The sequence below is a fragment of the Aulostomus chinensis genome, chromosome 16, assembly GCF_037954235.1.
Source record: "Aulostomus chinensis isolate RoL2024-O1b breed Wild chromosome 16, RoL_Achi_v1.0, whole genome shotgun sequence".
In the NCBI taxonomy this organism is placed as follows: Eukaryota; Metazoa; Chordata; class Actinopteri; order Syngnathiformes; family Aulostomidae; genus Aulostomus; species Aulostomus chinensis.
In genome coordinates this window covers 10,141,010-10,158,098 of record NC_141335.1, presented here as the reverse complement: position 1 = coordinate 10,158,098, position 17,089 = coordinate 10,141,010, and the positions used below count along the sequence as shown (strand labels likewise).

The window sequence follows — 17,089 nt, the reverse complement described above, 5'->3', positions numbered from 1 at the left end:
ACTATACTGAAGACATGTTTGATACCGTTTCCCTTTTTAATTCTGCTGATTAGAACTTTAGATATTCCTGTTCTGCTTTATAATCACAGTTTAGCAGGAGAGGAAACATCTGGGCAAATTGTGGCTGTTCTTACCCAAGTGGCCAATTTGTTTTTGTGGAGCTTTGATTTTGTTACTCAAACAAAACAAGCTCTGCTGTTTTTGTGTGCACACACGCATTTTCAAAGCGTGCATGCACATGTCCCTTTAAGTGCAGTCTTATGCAGATGTCTAATTGAACATGTTCTTTCTGTTTATTTGTGCAGTTCTCGCATGCACGCTGGTAAATTGTATGATCACATCCAGTTATGATGATTGCTGGGTCATCAATATATAATTAGAGGGAAGCTGAACGGTCGGGATTAGCGCGCAACACCTGCTCCTTGTGGATTAGAGAGCAAAACAAGAGGGCAGGACATTCAGTGAGCCTCAATTACTCACCGCATAACATGCAAATGCCTTGTGAATAACAACATTTCATCATTTTTATGTCTTTTAACAAGCTATAATTTTCAAAGAAGGTGATTTATATCAAGCTAGAGGTTCATGTTTATCAGTGCCCGAGTGGTGTCGAACTGTCTCCCTCAGTACTCGACCCTAATTAGACTTCTAGGTGTGTTAGAGATTTTTTTTTCTGTATTGCCCGTTTGCACGTTTTAGCGTTTGATGTGCAAATAAATAAATCACAGTGTATTGTGGAGATAAACGGAGAGGATAATTGCTTCTGTTTCAGTTGTAAATCATGTGTGCTTATCCTAATTAAGCCATAGAATTACAACATTTGTGTTTTACTCTGCGCGCTGTCATTATTTGCATCAATTAGTCAAAATGATGCAAGACAACACATTTTTTTACGGTGTATTCTCTGCCCTAAATTCACCTTAAGGTTTTTTTTTTTTCCAGTTCATATTTTTATGGTGATAGAAAGAAATGCCTTTTTTTATGATTGCTTTTGGTTTGAGCACACAACCCTCACTGCATTATTCAGCTACTTTTTTCCCTCAGAATATAGTGGGATTGTCAACTTAGATTAATAGCGTCATCATAGATTTTTTTTTTATGCCCACATCTCTCTAAGGGAATCCTACTGTTCTTTCACTGCACCTTCCACCATATACGTGAAGAAACTATAGAACAGGATTATTGTAGTATAGCCCACATGAGAGGAAATATCACTGCAACCGGGGTGTGTGTGTGTGTGTGTGGGGGGGGGGGGGGGGGGGGCTGTGGTTGAGAGTGTTACACAAAGCAGGGAAAAAACATTTACAGGTTTTAATGAGTAAGACATTTTTAAACAGGAAAAAAAAAATGCCTTCTCTTTTGAAACTTACTTGATATTCCAAGAGTTTTCCCCCCACAAAGCTGCAGAGCCAACTCTGTCTTGATGGTATCATCAGGAGAGAAACTCTACCGCTGCACCACTGAAACAATGCCAAGTTTGTGGGCGCAGTAGTTTTTTAGTTTTAAAAGGGTTCTCACATTTGTCTTGAATGCATTTAAGAGGATGCGTATATAGGTGACACATCATAGTCCTCTCACAAATTTCACATTTAATCCAGTGATGCAAGCGGCAGCGAGAAAATGCAGCATTGCACCTGCAAAACTGGAGACTGCAAACGATTAAATGTGCATGTAAGCACTGCGGGACTAAATGGCAACAAAACCAAACAGATCAGTTGAATCCAGTAGTAGAGGGTTGTGCGGGGCGGCGAGAGTTAATCCCACTTGACGTCGGGTGAGGGAGGGTGCAGAGGTCAGACCTGGAGACAGCTTTCACCATTCACACTCACATTTAACCTTTAACTAACTATGTTTTTTGGTCTGTGGGAGGAAGCTGGAGCACCTGGAGGAAACCCTCACAAACTCGAAGACAGAGTACAATTAAGTCCTGCCCACACTGCAGGGGAAAACAATTCCAATCTCTCTGTTGCCAATTCGATCTGCTATAGGAAAAAAAAAAAAAAAAAACTGAGAAAAAAAATGTGTTAAAGGTTTCTCTGTGGTGGGATCCACTTCCAACAGGGAAAAAGAAACCAGAATGAAGATTTTATGAGCTACCCAAGTGAAAAACTGACCCCTAAGGCAGCAAAAGTGGTGAATACAGCCATTAAGTCAGCAGGAAGAAAAACAAACCTGTCTGAGCCTCTCACACTCACGATCATATCGCTTTGGATATTCGACTTAATTGTGACAAATTATTTTTATATAATTATATTTGTCTGAGCTGAGCTAAAACATTTTGACAATATGCAACTTGTGTCATAGAGGAATTTGTTTCAGTCAGAGAGCTTTTCAAGTGCCTAACTAGAGTAGCTTGCTAGCACATGGCGAACTTAACATCTGATCCCAGAAAAGTGAGGAAGGAGAAAGATCCAAAACAAAGATGATCATCCAAATACTCCTCGAGACACATTACCTCATAGCGATAAGGGACTATTTTCTTAGTAAATGTATGTAAATAGTAAAGTCATCCTCTGTCTTCTCCATGTGTTTTGATAGCCTGCTATTGTTTCTGGGTTTTGTTTTTAACTTTAGATAACAAACTCCAGGGCTTTATTTCATTCTTGCCTTAATAAATGTAACAGAAAAGAAAGACGGTAGCGTGAATGTCGAATTTCTATGAACAAAAGCTTGGAAGCAAAAATAATAAGGAGATCAAGAGCTTAAAAAAATGAGAATAGTACATCTGCATCATTCATAACTACAGTTTTAGACACGTATAAAACAGCCCAGCACTTCAGCTTTCTGCTCAGTAAAATTTAAAACACATTTTAGTGCTTTTTCTTTGTTTTCATATGAATGTGGCTCACCGAAAGCTGTGTGCATCTCTGGATTTACTCCTATTTGTCGCTCAGTAATTTGCATTCCTCTATTAACCAGACAGAGAACATTCATCATTTAATTTCAAGCACATTGCAGTGAGAATACAGATTAGTTTAATCCTCAAATGAAGATGAAGAGATATTAAAATGACCAAGAAACTGGTTTAGTTGGACAAACGATATAAATGCTGAATGCAAAGGGGTTTAGCAGGTTTCTCTAAATACTTCTCCGCTGTTGAGGAAGAGTTCTCTCAATAAAACGATGTTACCTGCAGAAAGCTGTTTATTTAACTTTGAACGGACTCTCATCACGTAACCTTGAGTGTCTGACTGACTTACTGAAGCTGTGATGGGATATAAATGGCAATGGGATTAGTTAAAAAAAAAAGCAGCTGAAGCAGCTGCAAAGTATGTAGTATAGTAGTTGTAGCAGTAGTAGTAGTATTAAAATCTTTGTCTTGAGTTTGTTATTACTCCTACTGCTTTTGGAAAACTGTAAAATGGCGCTCTTCTTTTCTAATCAGTGGAGGGACATAGAATCCTGAACAGTGTAACTGTCTTTAAAAGTGGGAAACTAATATATTTTTTGATGATATATCACATTTCTGAAAAGCACAGTTGTTGTTTTTTTATGTCTCAGAAATATTAATACAGTACATTCTATTTTCTATTCTCAAAAATACTGCTCGGATTTTGCTGTCAGTATGAAAACCGTCACCCATTTTTGGCTCCAATGGCAAATATTCATCACTGTCCTAAAGCTAGCGACAAGATGAGTTGTCTGTCTTTCTGACTCCATACTGCAGCACAGGGGATCGGTTCTAGTTCTCGGGACCTCTTTCAAGCCAACACTCTAAGAATTCACAAAGTCTGCCTCCCATTCATTAGCAATGGAGCAGCTTCAGGCTGTAAATCAGAATAACATCCTTTAAGAACTTGAAATTTCAGCGTCTTGAGTTTTTCTGACAGATTCAGATGCTAACCAACACTTAAGCATCATGCAGCAGATTTTTATACGCTCAGTACATTGACATGATGCTAGAAATATGTATTTATTGCGTTAAACCTACTAATACTGAATGCCAGTTAGAAACCTAGATAATGCAATGGCACAATAATGATAATCCCTGGTTGGGGTTTGGGAGAAATACTCCCATCAATACTAGTACCAATAATAATAGGTCTTCACATATTGATTCTTTTTCTGTACATTTGTTTTGCTTGATGTAGCATCTGTGTAGCGTCTATATTATATTGCTTGCTCTCTCACTTTGTCCATTACATAATCAAAGAAATTGATGATGATGATGATGATTATAATAATAATGATGATAACAATCTGTAGTGCTCTTGAAGAGGTTTCATAAATTGTTGCCCCGTAAAGAGATTCTGCCATGCACTAAGGCCTGGCCTCACTCCAAAGACCAGACAAATAACACAAAAACGCAAAGTACTCTTCTGTGAATATTTCATTAAGTATTTCTTCAAATCTATTCGCTCCATCATTTAACGCAGTAGAGAAAGAGGGACGTAGAGGAGCTGAAGCTGTGCCCCTGCAGGTAGTCCCTCTTCGGATGCTGGAGCCTCATCTGAGGAGGTAGAGGACCAACCACTTGGATCCACTTGACCTAGGGTATGTCAGTCTCTGCTGCAGGTCCGTCATTGCTCTTCTGTCTGTCCCCCACGACCGAATAGACCTGAATAAACATGGCTTTTTCACTGTGTAATAGTAACGCTTTGTGGGAAAACACAAAAAAATATATACTAAACCTATATGTGTGTGTGTGTGTGTGTGGCAACCTGTATGTTCCAGCATTTTGCACTAACAATACCAGTACATAATGTGTTCATGCTGTTGAAGGTAGAACGGTCCCCATTGTCGTACTGACAGACCAGCAGGATTTGAGTTATAGCTCAAGAGTGTCAGTTCTCTTTCCAGAGAGTGAGGTAACACTCCATATTACTCAAGGTAATGAATGCCCTTTCTGCCTGGGCAACAAGTCCCTTTGAAAAGGCTCTGGACTTAAAAAAAATAAAATAAAAAATTAAAAAAGAAGTAGATGAAGGTCTGGATTAATCACTTTCAGGAAGCCAGACCTTCATCCACACCTTCAAAGTCTTTTAAATTGCTGTGCCTGGGAATTGTCATGTGTGGAGCCTATCATGTATAATGCAGGGACATCCACACTACAGTATGTGGTGTGAGTGACCTGATCAAGGAGGTAGACCAGTGGGAGAGATCCATACAATCACTGTGTACAAACCAGGTCGCGAGCTGGTGTTAAACGAGAACAGAACTATCTGAACCAAAAAAAAAAAAGAATATTTTCTTCATTTAAATCACTGAAACCTGCTTTACACAACAGGGTTAATCAAAGAAGCTCCTCCCTGTCAGAAAGATTTTAGATGAATGTATTAGTTCGGGTTGAAATACCGTATTGTCATTTATTATCTTCTGTTATGTTTCCCCATTATGGGACTCAGGGATAATCTTGTTTTAATGACAGAGCTACAGTTATGTGTGCCGGCGCGAACGATATTTGAACGTTCATGCATTTATTTGACTACCTTGACAATGACAAACACGATCTGAGATGTTAACGTGTATTCTGGTTTTAGAGGGAAACCCATTGATCGAAAAACGTAATTTCTGCCTTTTCTGGCAACGTTTCCAAAGTTTGCTTAAAATCTATGAAATGGTGGGGAGGTGGGTTGTGCTTCTTTCACATCGGTTAATACTGAGCAGTTGTTTGGCCTATTTTGGGAAATACAAAAAAACAAATTAACAAACTGTAAGTATGATGATGGGGGGGGGGGGGGGGGGTTACCCAGGTTTAAATTAAGCCAGTTTTGGAGAATAGCATGGTGCTAATTTCATGCCCTGCATTAAAAAAATTGTGCCCAGGGCCACATATGAGCACATGCATACTTACGACTAGCACCTCACACTTAAGAAAAAGAAAAGAAAAACAAAAAAAGGAAAAGCCGAGTATTTTCCTCCAGAGCGAGAGACTGTTACCCGACCGTCTGAATTAAACAGCTGCTGCTTCTTTTCCCCCTTTGTCTCTCTGACGAGTTTACTTTGGCAGAACTGCATAAACAGACAGATGTTTTTCATGTCAGATTATATCAAAAGTAATTGGAGCTTATTAAGAATTTGGAGAGCTAAGATGGCTGTAATATAACAGATTTCTTCATCTGGTCCTGATTGTAACACACATTTTGGTTTTGGCGACATGCGCCGTGGAGTGGGTCCCCCGACAGCTGGTGCACGTTAAAGTGTGTGTTTGAGTGTGTGTGTGTGTGTGTGTGTGTGTGTGTGTGTGAGTGTGTGTGTGTGTGTGTGTGTGTGTGTGTGTGTGTGTGATTCAGTTTTGGCACATGGCAGTCACGAATGATGGGTGGATGGTGGTAGATGTAAATAATATTAAAAAAAAATGTTTTGGTGTAAAATAGGCCTGGATGTAAAGTTTTCAGTCATTATTGATCATTTTTAATGATGTTTGAGTACAGAAAAGCTGTCGAAAAAAACTTCATAAGGAGTCTGGACGTGGATTTCGAAAGACAAAAACAATATTCGGAGGCAAAACTTGTCAAAAAAAATTTAAATAAATAATTTACATCTTGGAGCTATGAATTATTTAAATTGAGGGAAGAAGATGTAAGAGTTTATGGTAACAAATAAAAGTGTGAGAACAAGTTATGGAATTAAAAAAAAAATGTGTAAACTGTTGGAACAATTCAAGGGAAACCAGTTGTGGACTTGGACTTGTTCCTGAGGGAGGAGGGTGGAGGCAACACTACATCTGATATTCTTCTGTTTTGTTTTTGTTTGTTTTTTTCTTTTTCTTACAGAATAAGTCCAAATTGAGGAGGGATTAAATGTGGCTGGATGATAGTCTTTAGATGGTAGTCTCAGTCTCCTGGTCAGTCCAAAACTTGAGTCCAGACTTGAGGATTCTCTCAAAAGTACATTCGTTGAGCCATCCTGGTCCCAGGAGATGAAGCCCAATGACTTTTGTGATCCCTTTACTGACGCTATCGCAACTAGGAGGTTGTTGTTGTTTGCTATTGTTGTTGTTTTTTGATTTTGGTGTGTGACTAATAATTGCAAAACTGACATCCCGTTAGCTTCATACACATTTGACAGACGGACCGCAAATATGCAAATGAGAGCCTTGTTTGACAGCAGACAGTCGAAGAAGCTTGTTGCTTCAGTGCCTGTCATTCCTTTTATGACCATTGTCAGGCAGTTCTTGGTTTTTATTTGCTTTCTTTAAAAAAAAAAAGGAAAAAAAAGAACATGTTTTCCCAACTAAGTGTTGTCTGAGCAAGGTTGTTAATAGAAATGGACTCTTGAACTGATCATTATCTGGAAAGTAGGTCTCCTTAGTAACATCATACATGCAGCAGCCAGAAAGGTGCCACTTACAGAGGCATCTGAGAGCTTTTAAGCACTAAGATCACTTGTGATGCTTTGATAATGGTAATGTGCCCTTGTTCAGCGATAGAAAGAAATGTTTGACCATTTCAAGAGGGCACTTAAATACAACAGTCCAGACGGTATATAATAAAAAAAAAAAAAAATCTTTCTTTCTTTTAGGGCAGAAATCCTTTATTTTTCCCGACTTTAGCCAGAGTGGCTAAATCAGCATTTATGTACTGATTTCCTTCAACAAGTTTTACCCTTTAAGTCTGTAATAGATGTCTACAGGGGTTAGGGCATTAAAAGTTTTTCTTTTTTTTCTTTTTGGGCAGTTTCAAGGACCTCAGTATGTTTTGGCATCAAGCAGTTTAGCTAATGGATATCTCAGTAACAGCTGTTGACTCTGTTACATTTATGCATGCTCATATATGTAAATCTGTGTCATCCACATAAAGATGGATAAGATATTATGTATCCGATTTTTTTTTTAAGAGGCAGTGTAAAAATGCAGTGCCTGGTAAAAGTAGGGAGGGGGTCCCTGCAGAGCTGCTCTGAAATGACCTATATAGTCATCGCAGGCTTAGGTGGAAACTTGGGCTCGAGAGTTGAGAGCACTGTGTCACTCATGCCTAAGTTTCTTCAGCATTTCATTTGGAACAATTGGAATTTTTTTTTTTTTTTTTACCAAGAAAAAGTACTTTTTGCAGAGTTTTTATCCTTTTTTTTTGTTCTTACCGTCCCATCTTATTCTCTTGATGCACGGCTGCGTTACTTAGTGGAAGAGTCCATCCTGGAAGGGGGGCAGAGCTTCACCAACAGTGAAATACATTTGTCGACAGCTCAGATGGAGGATATCAGGTGGACTGCTTCTTTTTACTCTTTAATCACTCCTAGTGGAAGTTTTATTTCCTTCCTTTTTTTTTTCCCTTATTTGACCATTACTGAATTTTTTTCCCCAGTTACATCAGTCAGAAATTCTCACATCAGTGCAGTCTTCCCTCAGACAGCACCGACTTGATTTTAATCACAAATGTTTCATGTCCTTCCTCCAATCCAGACTTCCTTTAAAACATTTGTGATTTTACCACAGCAGCCGACAATCTTTTCAATGTTTACCCAGTTCTCATCATTTTAAAGGGGAAAAAAACACCAAAAATTAAATACTGCAGAATTTCTTGTAGATTTTAAGAAAATCCCACACAAAATCAAAAATTTCTGACTGAACCATCTGAAGGTACCCAGATACCCACTTATTTGTTTGGGTTAACTTGCTCGCCTCACACTGCACCCTCTGTAAATTATGATCATGGATTAAACTCAGTAAGAGCACTTTCTTGGCTAATACTACCAAACTTTAAGGGGCTGGATCCTATCCCAGCGGCTACGGGCGAGAGACGGGGTTCACCATGGACGGATTGCCAGTCCATCGCAGGGCCAACACATAGAGACAGACAACCATTCACACTCACAGTCACACCTACAGTCAATTTAGAGTATCAATCAGCCTCGTCCCCTCTTGATGTCTTTGGACTGTGGGAGGAAGCTGGAGTACCAGAGAGAACCCACACAGGAACAGGGAGAACATGGAGACTCCACACAGAAAGATACCGTGCCTGAGCCGGGACTCATACCCGGAACCTTCTTGCTGTGAGGGGACAGTGCTGACCACTGCACCACCGTGCCGCCCAACTTTAAGACCTCTAACTTAAATCTGGATCCCTATCAGAAACAGGCATCCACATTTCTCTGATGTCATCATCTCCAGATGGCAAGATCGTTGATATTTTTGAGATAAAAATAAGCTCCCCTTGCTGTCACCGAGAGGCACTGTGAAGACCAGATCAGAGGCACCTCTGACCTGAGATCACCCTCAGTGAGTCACAGGCTAGTAGAGAATTTATTTATTTATTTAGAAAGTGAGGAGGAAGTACAAGTACAACTCTGGATAACTTTTTTTTTTTTTTGGTTGTTGTTTTTGATATACGTCTGACAGACATCTTCCACCGAGAAAAGGGGCCCGTAACATTGGTGCTATTGTCTGTCACGGATGAAAAATAATCAAAAAAGTTCAAGTTTCAGAAGAAAAGCAGCTTTTGTCTGTCTCGTAATATCATTTCAAGCGAGAGAAAAAAGCCGCAGCTCATTACTCAATTCACTGAGGCAGACATATTTATAATAATAAGAATAAAAAATGTGTTTTTGATTAATGAAACCGCAAAAGGGAGGTCCTCTGATACTTAAATTGAATTCTTGGAAGGATCCACTTTTCAAATAGGGTTTAACCTCAATGTGCTGGATAATTATAGTTTCCTGTGATCACAACACAGACGCTACAAACAGGGAGCACAGTCATTAACAGTAGAGTCTGGATTATAATTATAATGCTTCTATCATTCCTCCATCTGTCCTCCTTCTTGAATATCTGAGAGTCTAAGTGACACTGTAAAATAGATACTTTTTTATGAAAGGATAAAATATATTATGTTCAGGCTGTAAGGCAATAAAAGAAAAAAAATCAAATACAACCGTACTCTTACAGTAGGATCATCATTACATCGACAGAACGCATTGATTATTGTGCCTGAAACACAACTGCAAAGGGGATGAGTTTTGGTGATATCAAATAATCCAAGTTAAATAAGAAATCATTAATTTTTGTAATTTTATGGACAAACCTTATTTTCCTCAGAAGACAGAGATGTGGAATAGCGGCTCATTTGCATTTTTGCTTCTGAGAATAAGCTTGGTGAGTGTGAGCGAGTTGGTTCAGTTGAATGCGGCGGCTGGTCAACTGAAAGCGCTGGTTCATGGTAGCGCAGGAGAAAAGAGTTCGTTTGAATTAAGCTCAAATCAAAGTGTTTGCGGATAACTGAGCATATACCTGGATAAAGAAAATGAGGATTATACCGGACAATGCACTCAAGATTGTAAATAGATGTTTTTGGAGCCACCGTTAGCTTCAAGCTAAATATGCGTGGCCGGCTCTTTCTGCGTTCTTGTCTAGCGTTGATATAAAGATCAAAAGATTGTTTAAAGCATACCTCTCTTTCCCCCCCTCTCTCTCCCTTCCTCTCTCTCTCTCTGCAGATATAGTTATTAGCTGATTTGATTGCTTACTCAAGTATATTTACACTTTTCATATGAGTCACAAATTCCAAACACTGCCTCACCAACAATAACCATAATTATCAATAATAATTTTCAGCCATTATGTCGGAGGGTTTTACCAAAATGCTGCAGGTTATTGTTCACGTTATCTCCTGGGTCTGTACCGTAGAAATATTTTATTTCCCTCTACGCCCCCCCCCCCCCCCCCCACATACACACACACATACACACACACATACACACACACACCTAGGATCCACAGCAAAATTTCTAGAGGCTGAATGTCCAACAGATAAATCCTCTCATGTTACACTGGTGTTTTAGTTTCTCTGGGGAAATGAGAACATTTGTAAAACAACCCTGAGTTTTGAAACTCTTAACTTCTGTGATTGACCATTTAAAAATGTCAATACACATCAGAGTTGCTATGAACATGGATTTTTTTAAAAATTTCATCTGACAAGGTGTTATTCTAATTTTATTTTCGTTCTAATTGAAATTAATTAAAATTTAAATTAAAATTTTCTTCATCAAGGGACCATCCTGCCGCAAGGTATAGTGTTACAGTATCTAAGTTTGAATTTTTGTTCCTTCCCTCTTTGCACCGTGGCTCTCAATTAACAAACCTCACCACTTCCCCACTTCTCTTTATGATAGTTAACCACCAGTTATTCCTGAGTTTTCCTAATTTGGCCACTTAAAGGTCAAGTAATCCTTCGATGTAACAAGCTTTGGGAGGGTTTTCCCTGAGGGGCGACTGTGGCAAAGTAAAAACAGTCCTGATTACAATGTGTGACATCAAAGCTAGAAAGTGCCGGTGCCTCTAGCTAGTAATTATCAGGTTTTTGAGCTTTGCCTTCGTAAGAGGTCTAACTGTCTACAGAGTTCTTGAGCTGTGATTTCAGTGCTAGGCAGTCTAGTGAAGCGGTTGTTTGGTGGTCAGCGTAGAAAACGAAACTTGCAGGCTGCAGGGCTCAAGTCTTTAGTCATGTATTCAACTGCAGCGAAACTCCAAGCCAAACTGCTTTTCATCAAACGTCAAACATCTGGCTTATTTGTGCTTTTCTGTCTGCTCTACCCCCTGCATCATTTTATATGGATACTTACCTTTGTGTTAGCAGTCAGTTCAAAGTGTGCCTCTTGCTGTCTCTCTTATGTAATCGCTTCTTTGTATTTAATTTCATTTCGAATGATTGAAGTGTGACCTTTTATGACAGCTCTAGTTCTCCCTGCCATCAGCTGCAGAGCTTATAGCATCCATCACCACTGTCCCAGATTCAGGTTGGTTGGTTTATGTCGATGTTTTGGCCTGACTTGCAGACATTTGGAGTTGCCGTCTGTCCATTTTTGGTTGTGGGCGGATTAAAATGGATTAAAACTTGTTGTTTTTATTGCTTTTAATATTTTATTGTTACTCACAGCAGAGTGACAAGGTGCAATTTTTTTGTTTATCTTCACTTCACCAGTCTTCGCTTGACTCTCATCACACACACACACACACACACAGACAGACAATGAATAGGCACATTGAATCCATTTTAAGAGATTAAGAGAGATTTTTTTTCCCTTTTCACTTCTTTGTGACCCCCAAATGCAGAAAGAGACGGCTACGTATATTTAGCTTGAAGCTAATGGCAGCCCAAAAATATCAATTTACAATCTTATAGGGTGTTCTCTGATTTAGTCCATATCTTCTTTGTCCAGCTGAAAGCTCAGTAATCCGTTTGATTTGAGCTAAAGTCAAACAGTAACACTTTCGTGTATTATGGCTAAAGCAACAGAAAAAAAGCTAAACGGGGGGGGGGGGAGAAGCTATCACACTTCGTGTTTTTCCTCTCACTCACAGAAGCGGCAAACATTCATTCATTAGCATACACCTGGATAAAGAAGATGTTCATTATACTGGAAAATGTGCTTGAGAGTTTGCAAAGAGACTTTTTTGGGCACTTCTGCTGTTATTAGCCATCTGTCACTATTAGCTAAAAGCTAAATGTGTGGGGCTGGCTTTTTCTGCATTCTGAAGTCACGAAAAAGTGATGCAGGAGGTAAAATACGCCACCTTTCGTTCACAAGTACTTTAAAAGCAAAATAGATAGGTAGTCTCGTTGAAGTAAAGCTTTTAACAGTCAAACTGCCCTTAGAAGATGTCCGCAGAAAATGAGAACCAACAAAATGTCCTCTCCAAGATGGTGTAAAACATACTATCTCTCATGACTGGAGAGATAGTACAAGCACAAACACAGTGTGAGTGAGAGAATCCCCCTTTAAATGACAATGATATATCAAATAAATAACATATTCAGTGACAACAATGTACCAACTCTCACAGGTACTGTTTTGGTGGAGAACATGCAGATAAATGGCCGCGCCCAAGACCCCGGAAGAACCATCTCACTGACTTTACTGGACAACTATGACTACTGGGTGATACTGGAACCAGCACGACAGAGGCTCTACCTCAACAGCACCGGGCGAATTCTGGACAGAGATGTGAGTACATGCTGCCGGCGACCCTGTAATTAGAGAGATACTTTATCTGTCTGGAGGTTTCATGTTATCTCCATAATTTACAGAGAAGACGCTTCTCTGGTCATCTGCAACTTAGAAAATAGTTTTTAAGCAGTGGACCTGATCTCAGTGGGCTCCTTTCCTGTCCCTAGGTCACTGGTCCCATGGTCATGATTAAGTGCTGTATACACACAGTGTCCTTTTCCACATTAATCATAGCTGAGTCTATTCTTTCACAAGCTTTTTATTACGGTCATTATTAAAAACTCTGACACTAAGAAGCTATTCAAATGATGAACAAAGAAAGCATCCACTTTAATATTTAAGGAGTTTTTTTTTTTGACCAAAGTTGCTCGTAATAGCAAGAAGAGCTTTATTACGGGAGGTAGCATAATGTGAGTGAGTAACGCTTTTTCTTTACAAGCGTTTTATTTAAGACATTAAGGTTATAATGCTTCTAATATTGGAAGTGAAGGGAATGTAACGTTTCTTTGCCAAACATGCCATCAATTGACTCATTTACTTTAAAACCCCCTTTGGATCAACAGCTAAAGTATGTAAGAAAATGATTATCTGTTGTCTGTCTGTCTGTCTGTCTGTCTCTCACATCATTTTTCCTCCTGTGTGAGTCCTTTTTGTCCCGTTGAGCTGCTATTTTTCTGCTTACAAACAGTCAACAGCTGAGAGGTGATAAATCAAACTTGGCATGTTCGATAGCCTCAATTAACACTTTGCAAATAATAGCAGTCATGTCCGCATTATCAGTGCAATAAAGCAATTATTCGTGAATGATTACAGGAGTGTAAATCATTAGATTAACTAAAAGTGTTACACCAAGAGTTCGCTCTCCTCCGTTCGCTCCTTACGTTTATTATTAATCCACTGTGTCATTCCAATTTTTTTGGCCAAGAGTAAAAGGAATACAGTGACATGAAAAAAAAAGTCAAACATTAAATGTTTCAGTCTCATATATTTAGTTCAGTACTCAGTATAAACCTGCAATGTACAGTATAAGATGTGAAATGAGGCCTGGTCCTCCAAGGGGACCTTTTGAATTTTGTGTTGCCTTTGATAGAGAAAAAAGAAACTATTGGAATACAAATTTAATTTAAACTCACGTAATCCCATCCATTTTAATATCAGTATTGTTGTTATTACGACCCCCCATTTCACATTATTCCACCTCCTTCACTTTTAAATGCTGCATTCGTGTCATATAACTCGACGGTGCAGTTTTGATTGATCGTCTTTAGCTTTGTTGCTACTAAGTGTTCTCGAGGTGGATTTGAGAAGAAAAAAAGAAGATGAAGAAAAACTGACGGAATTCTTTGATAGAAACACAAGAAACAGAGGAGCAACAAGTAGAGGGGGTTATAACATTGTTGAAGAAATTCAGCCTATAAAGCTAACCTGCATTAACTGGAATATAGCACAAGATGGACATGAAGGTTGTGTTTCTTAAAGTGAAAAATCAAGATTAATAATAACCCTCTCCATACGTATCAAAATAATCATGATTATCATCTTAGATTTTCTCAACGCTTCTTCAGCCCTCTCTCTTTCCCATTTTGCTTTCAGCATTGTTTGAATGTATAATTTGATGAGCTGGTTCGCTAACGTGTATCCTGGAGAGTCAATGTATGTATAATTTAGAGCGCACTAACACTCGGCACAGTTCCGCACTTAAAAAATGGAGGTACGAGACAAGAACATTCCTGTACTTTACAAGTACGCTTTTGAAGATTTTTCACTCAAAAGTACAGTATTGGTCCTCAGGAGGCCTGAAGTGAACCTTTTTAACCAAAAGGGTACAAATTGAACTGAGAAGTAGAAAGACAAGTATTTGTACCTTTTGACTCCACTGTAGGTACACCCTGCTACTTCCACTTTGGTGCCTGTTCTCTGCATTGTTCCTCAGCTTGTGCACGTACAGGTCACCCAGTGTGAGTGTAGAATTAGTCATCTCATGAGAAGTCTGGTTCTTTATAAAATGCAACTTTAAGTTATTATTAGCCCTGTCAGATGTTATCGGGTATGATAAAACTTGAATGACCTCCCCACTGTCTCTCCTTTCTTTCTCAGCCTCCTAACTATATCACCACCATTGTGGTTCAGATTCAGTGCACCAATGAGCTGGTTGGTACGGTTATTTTGCACGAGGTACGGATCGTTGTGAGGGACCGGAACGACAACACCCCTCGCTTTCAGCAGCCGCGCTACTATGTTGCGGTAAATGAGGTAAGGGCCTCCTGCCGATCGCTAGTTGTCTGTATCAAAGCTCTTTTTGTATCTACTGAATTATTTTGGTATTGTGATTACGAATCAAACATGTTGGTTTCCAGATATTCATCTCACTGTCCTCGGGAGTCAAAATTGTTCACATTATTGCACTCGCTTGGTTACAAATGAACTTTTAATGTGGTTCTTGAAAAGTTGAATTAAGTCGCTGACTCTGTAACTGAGAACATTGACTTCCTATCTAACTGTCGGCAATTGTCATTAGCTTTCTGCTTATGTGCAAATGATTATGTTTCTCCTTTAATCAGCGGATGAACAAACTTGATACTTGAAAACCAGTCGGTGGATTTTTACAGCATTTTAAGTGTGTGGGATGCTAATTCCTCGCAAGGCGATTTCAGAAAATATGTTGCAGCCTGCTGAGGATTCACCGATACGTCATAACAAACATCATCCCCTGCAGTGATTCAGAGTGATTCAGGAATGATTAATCAAATCTTCTTATATTAGAAAATAATTCCCTTTTGAGTTTTGGACAGCTACATCTTCTGCGTAGATTATATTCTGAAAATTCCTGTCACAGTGTGTTATCATAGCTGTGTGCAGTAGCCCCAACAATACTGTGAGTCATTCTATATCGCTGCCAACTTCTCCCCTGAACAAGCTCTCCTGCCCACCGCCTGGTCATGTGGACTCTGCTGAGGGCTCTGGAGAGAAGCCGTACTTCTCATACTTAATTTTTGTTTTTCCTGTCAGCAGTGTGCATAAGCCTTTATACTACTGCTGACTGCAGACATTTCCCTTTTTATACTAATGGCGCGGAGTGGCTCCAGCAATAGCTCTATGTGTGGCTTCTGGATTGTAAAACACGTGAACTCACATGTTGGACCTGTTCACATTTCTCTCTCCTGCTCATTTCCCTCCAGCTGACGCCAGTCGGAACAACCATATTTACTGGTTTCTCAGGAAACAACGGCGCAACGGACATTGACGATGGGCCGAATGGACATATAGAATACAGCATTCTTTACAACCCAGATGATCCGGTATATGATAAAACACCTTCTCCATCACCGTAAATTTACTCAGCAAATCAACAGTATATTATTTCTATCTTTCTTTAGTACTTTCCCATCACAGCTTTTGTCTTTTTTCAGGCATCTAACAGGACAGCAAGTGTTGCAAACACCCTTTCAGGACATATTATTCTGGCCGAGAGGTTAAACTATGAGGAGAAAACACGCTACCTGGTTTTGGTCCAAGCGAATGTAAGTGAGACTTTTTTTTCCCCAAACCCAATCACTTCGTATTTCAAGTGTTAACGCTAAGAAGGACTCGATATTAACAGATTACAAATATTGTGCGGTCTCTCACTCTTTAGTTGTATTAACATTTTTTTTAGCATGCAATTGGACGACTCAAGGACTTGCTTTTTTCCTTGCTGTTCCCTTTGAAGCCTTTTGAATACAAAGTTACTCAGGCCTTGTTCAGATAGTCCATTAACACGAATCCTTAACAGAGTTTGAATTACACGCTGGCTTTTGGGGGCACTGTAACTGAACCTGCTTCATGAAAGTTCATGTCAGTAACCGTTACTTTTTTGTGTTCTCAGTTTGGATTTCAGTGCATATTATGGCTCTTTTTTCTTTCTTTTTTTTCCCTCCTAGTGGTGCTTCACATTGCTGCTGTTAATAGTCCCCGCTCTCTCTGAACAGATGAGACACTTTTGAACTTCCTGTGAATGAAATGAACAAATATGAGCCCATCCTTTCTTGATTAAAAGTTCTGTCCCCGAGATGTCTCATCGTAGCGCCTTCAGGGGAGGTTATGTCCTTTTTAAGGGGAACCAAAATCCTATTAGCACCCTTGTAATTCAAACTATGATCCCGAATGACCTGTTCACAGTGTGTGAGTATGGATCTCAGGTCCCAAGAATGCGAATCAACAC

At 39.3% G+C, this 17,089-nt stretch overlaps 1 protein-coding gene across 5 annotated transcripts in view; it reads left to right on the top strand.

The window, feature by feature from the left end:
- Positions 1-17,089, top strand: part of LOC147247430 (protocadherin-15-like) — a 212,033-nt gene that overhangs the window by 91,850 nt on the left and 103,094 nt on the right. For all 5 annotated transcript variants that reach the window (XM_086181511.1, XM_086181509.1, XM_086181507.1 and 2 more), the window contains 4 exons: positions 12,725-12,885; positions 14,986-15,141; positions 16,068-16,187; positions 16,299-16,409. In XM_086181511.1, coding sequence (XP_086037637.1) covers positions 12,725-12,885; positions 14,986-15,141; positions 16,068-16,187; positions 16,299-16,409 — 548 coding nt within the window. The remainder of the gene's footprint in view (positions 1-12,724; positions 12,886-14,985; positions 15,142-16,067; positions 16,188-16,298; positions 16,410-17,089) is intronic.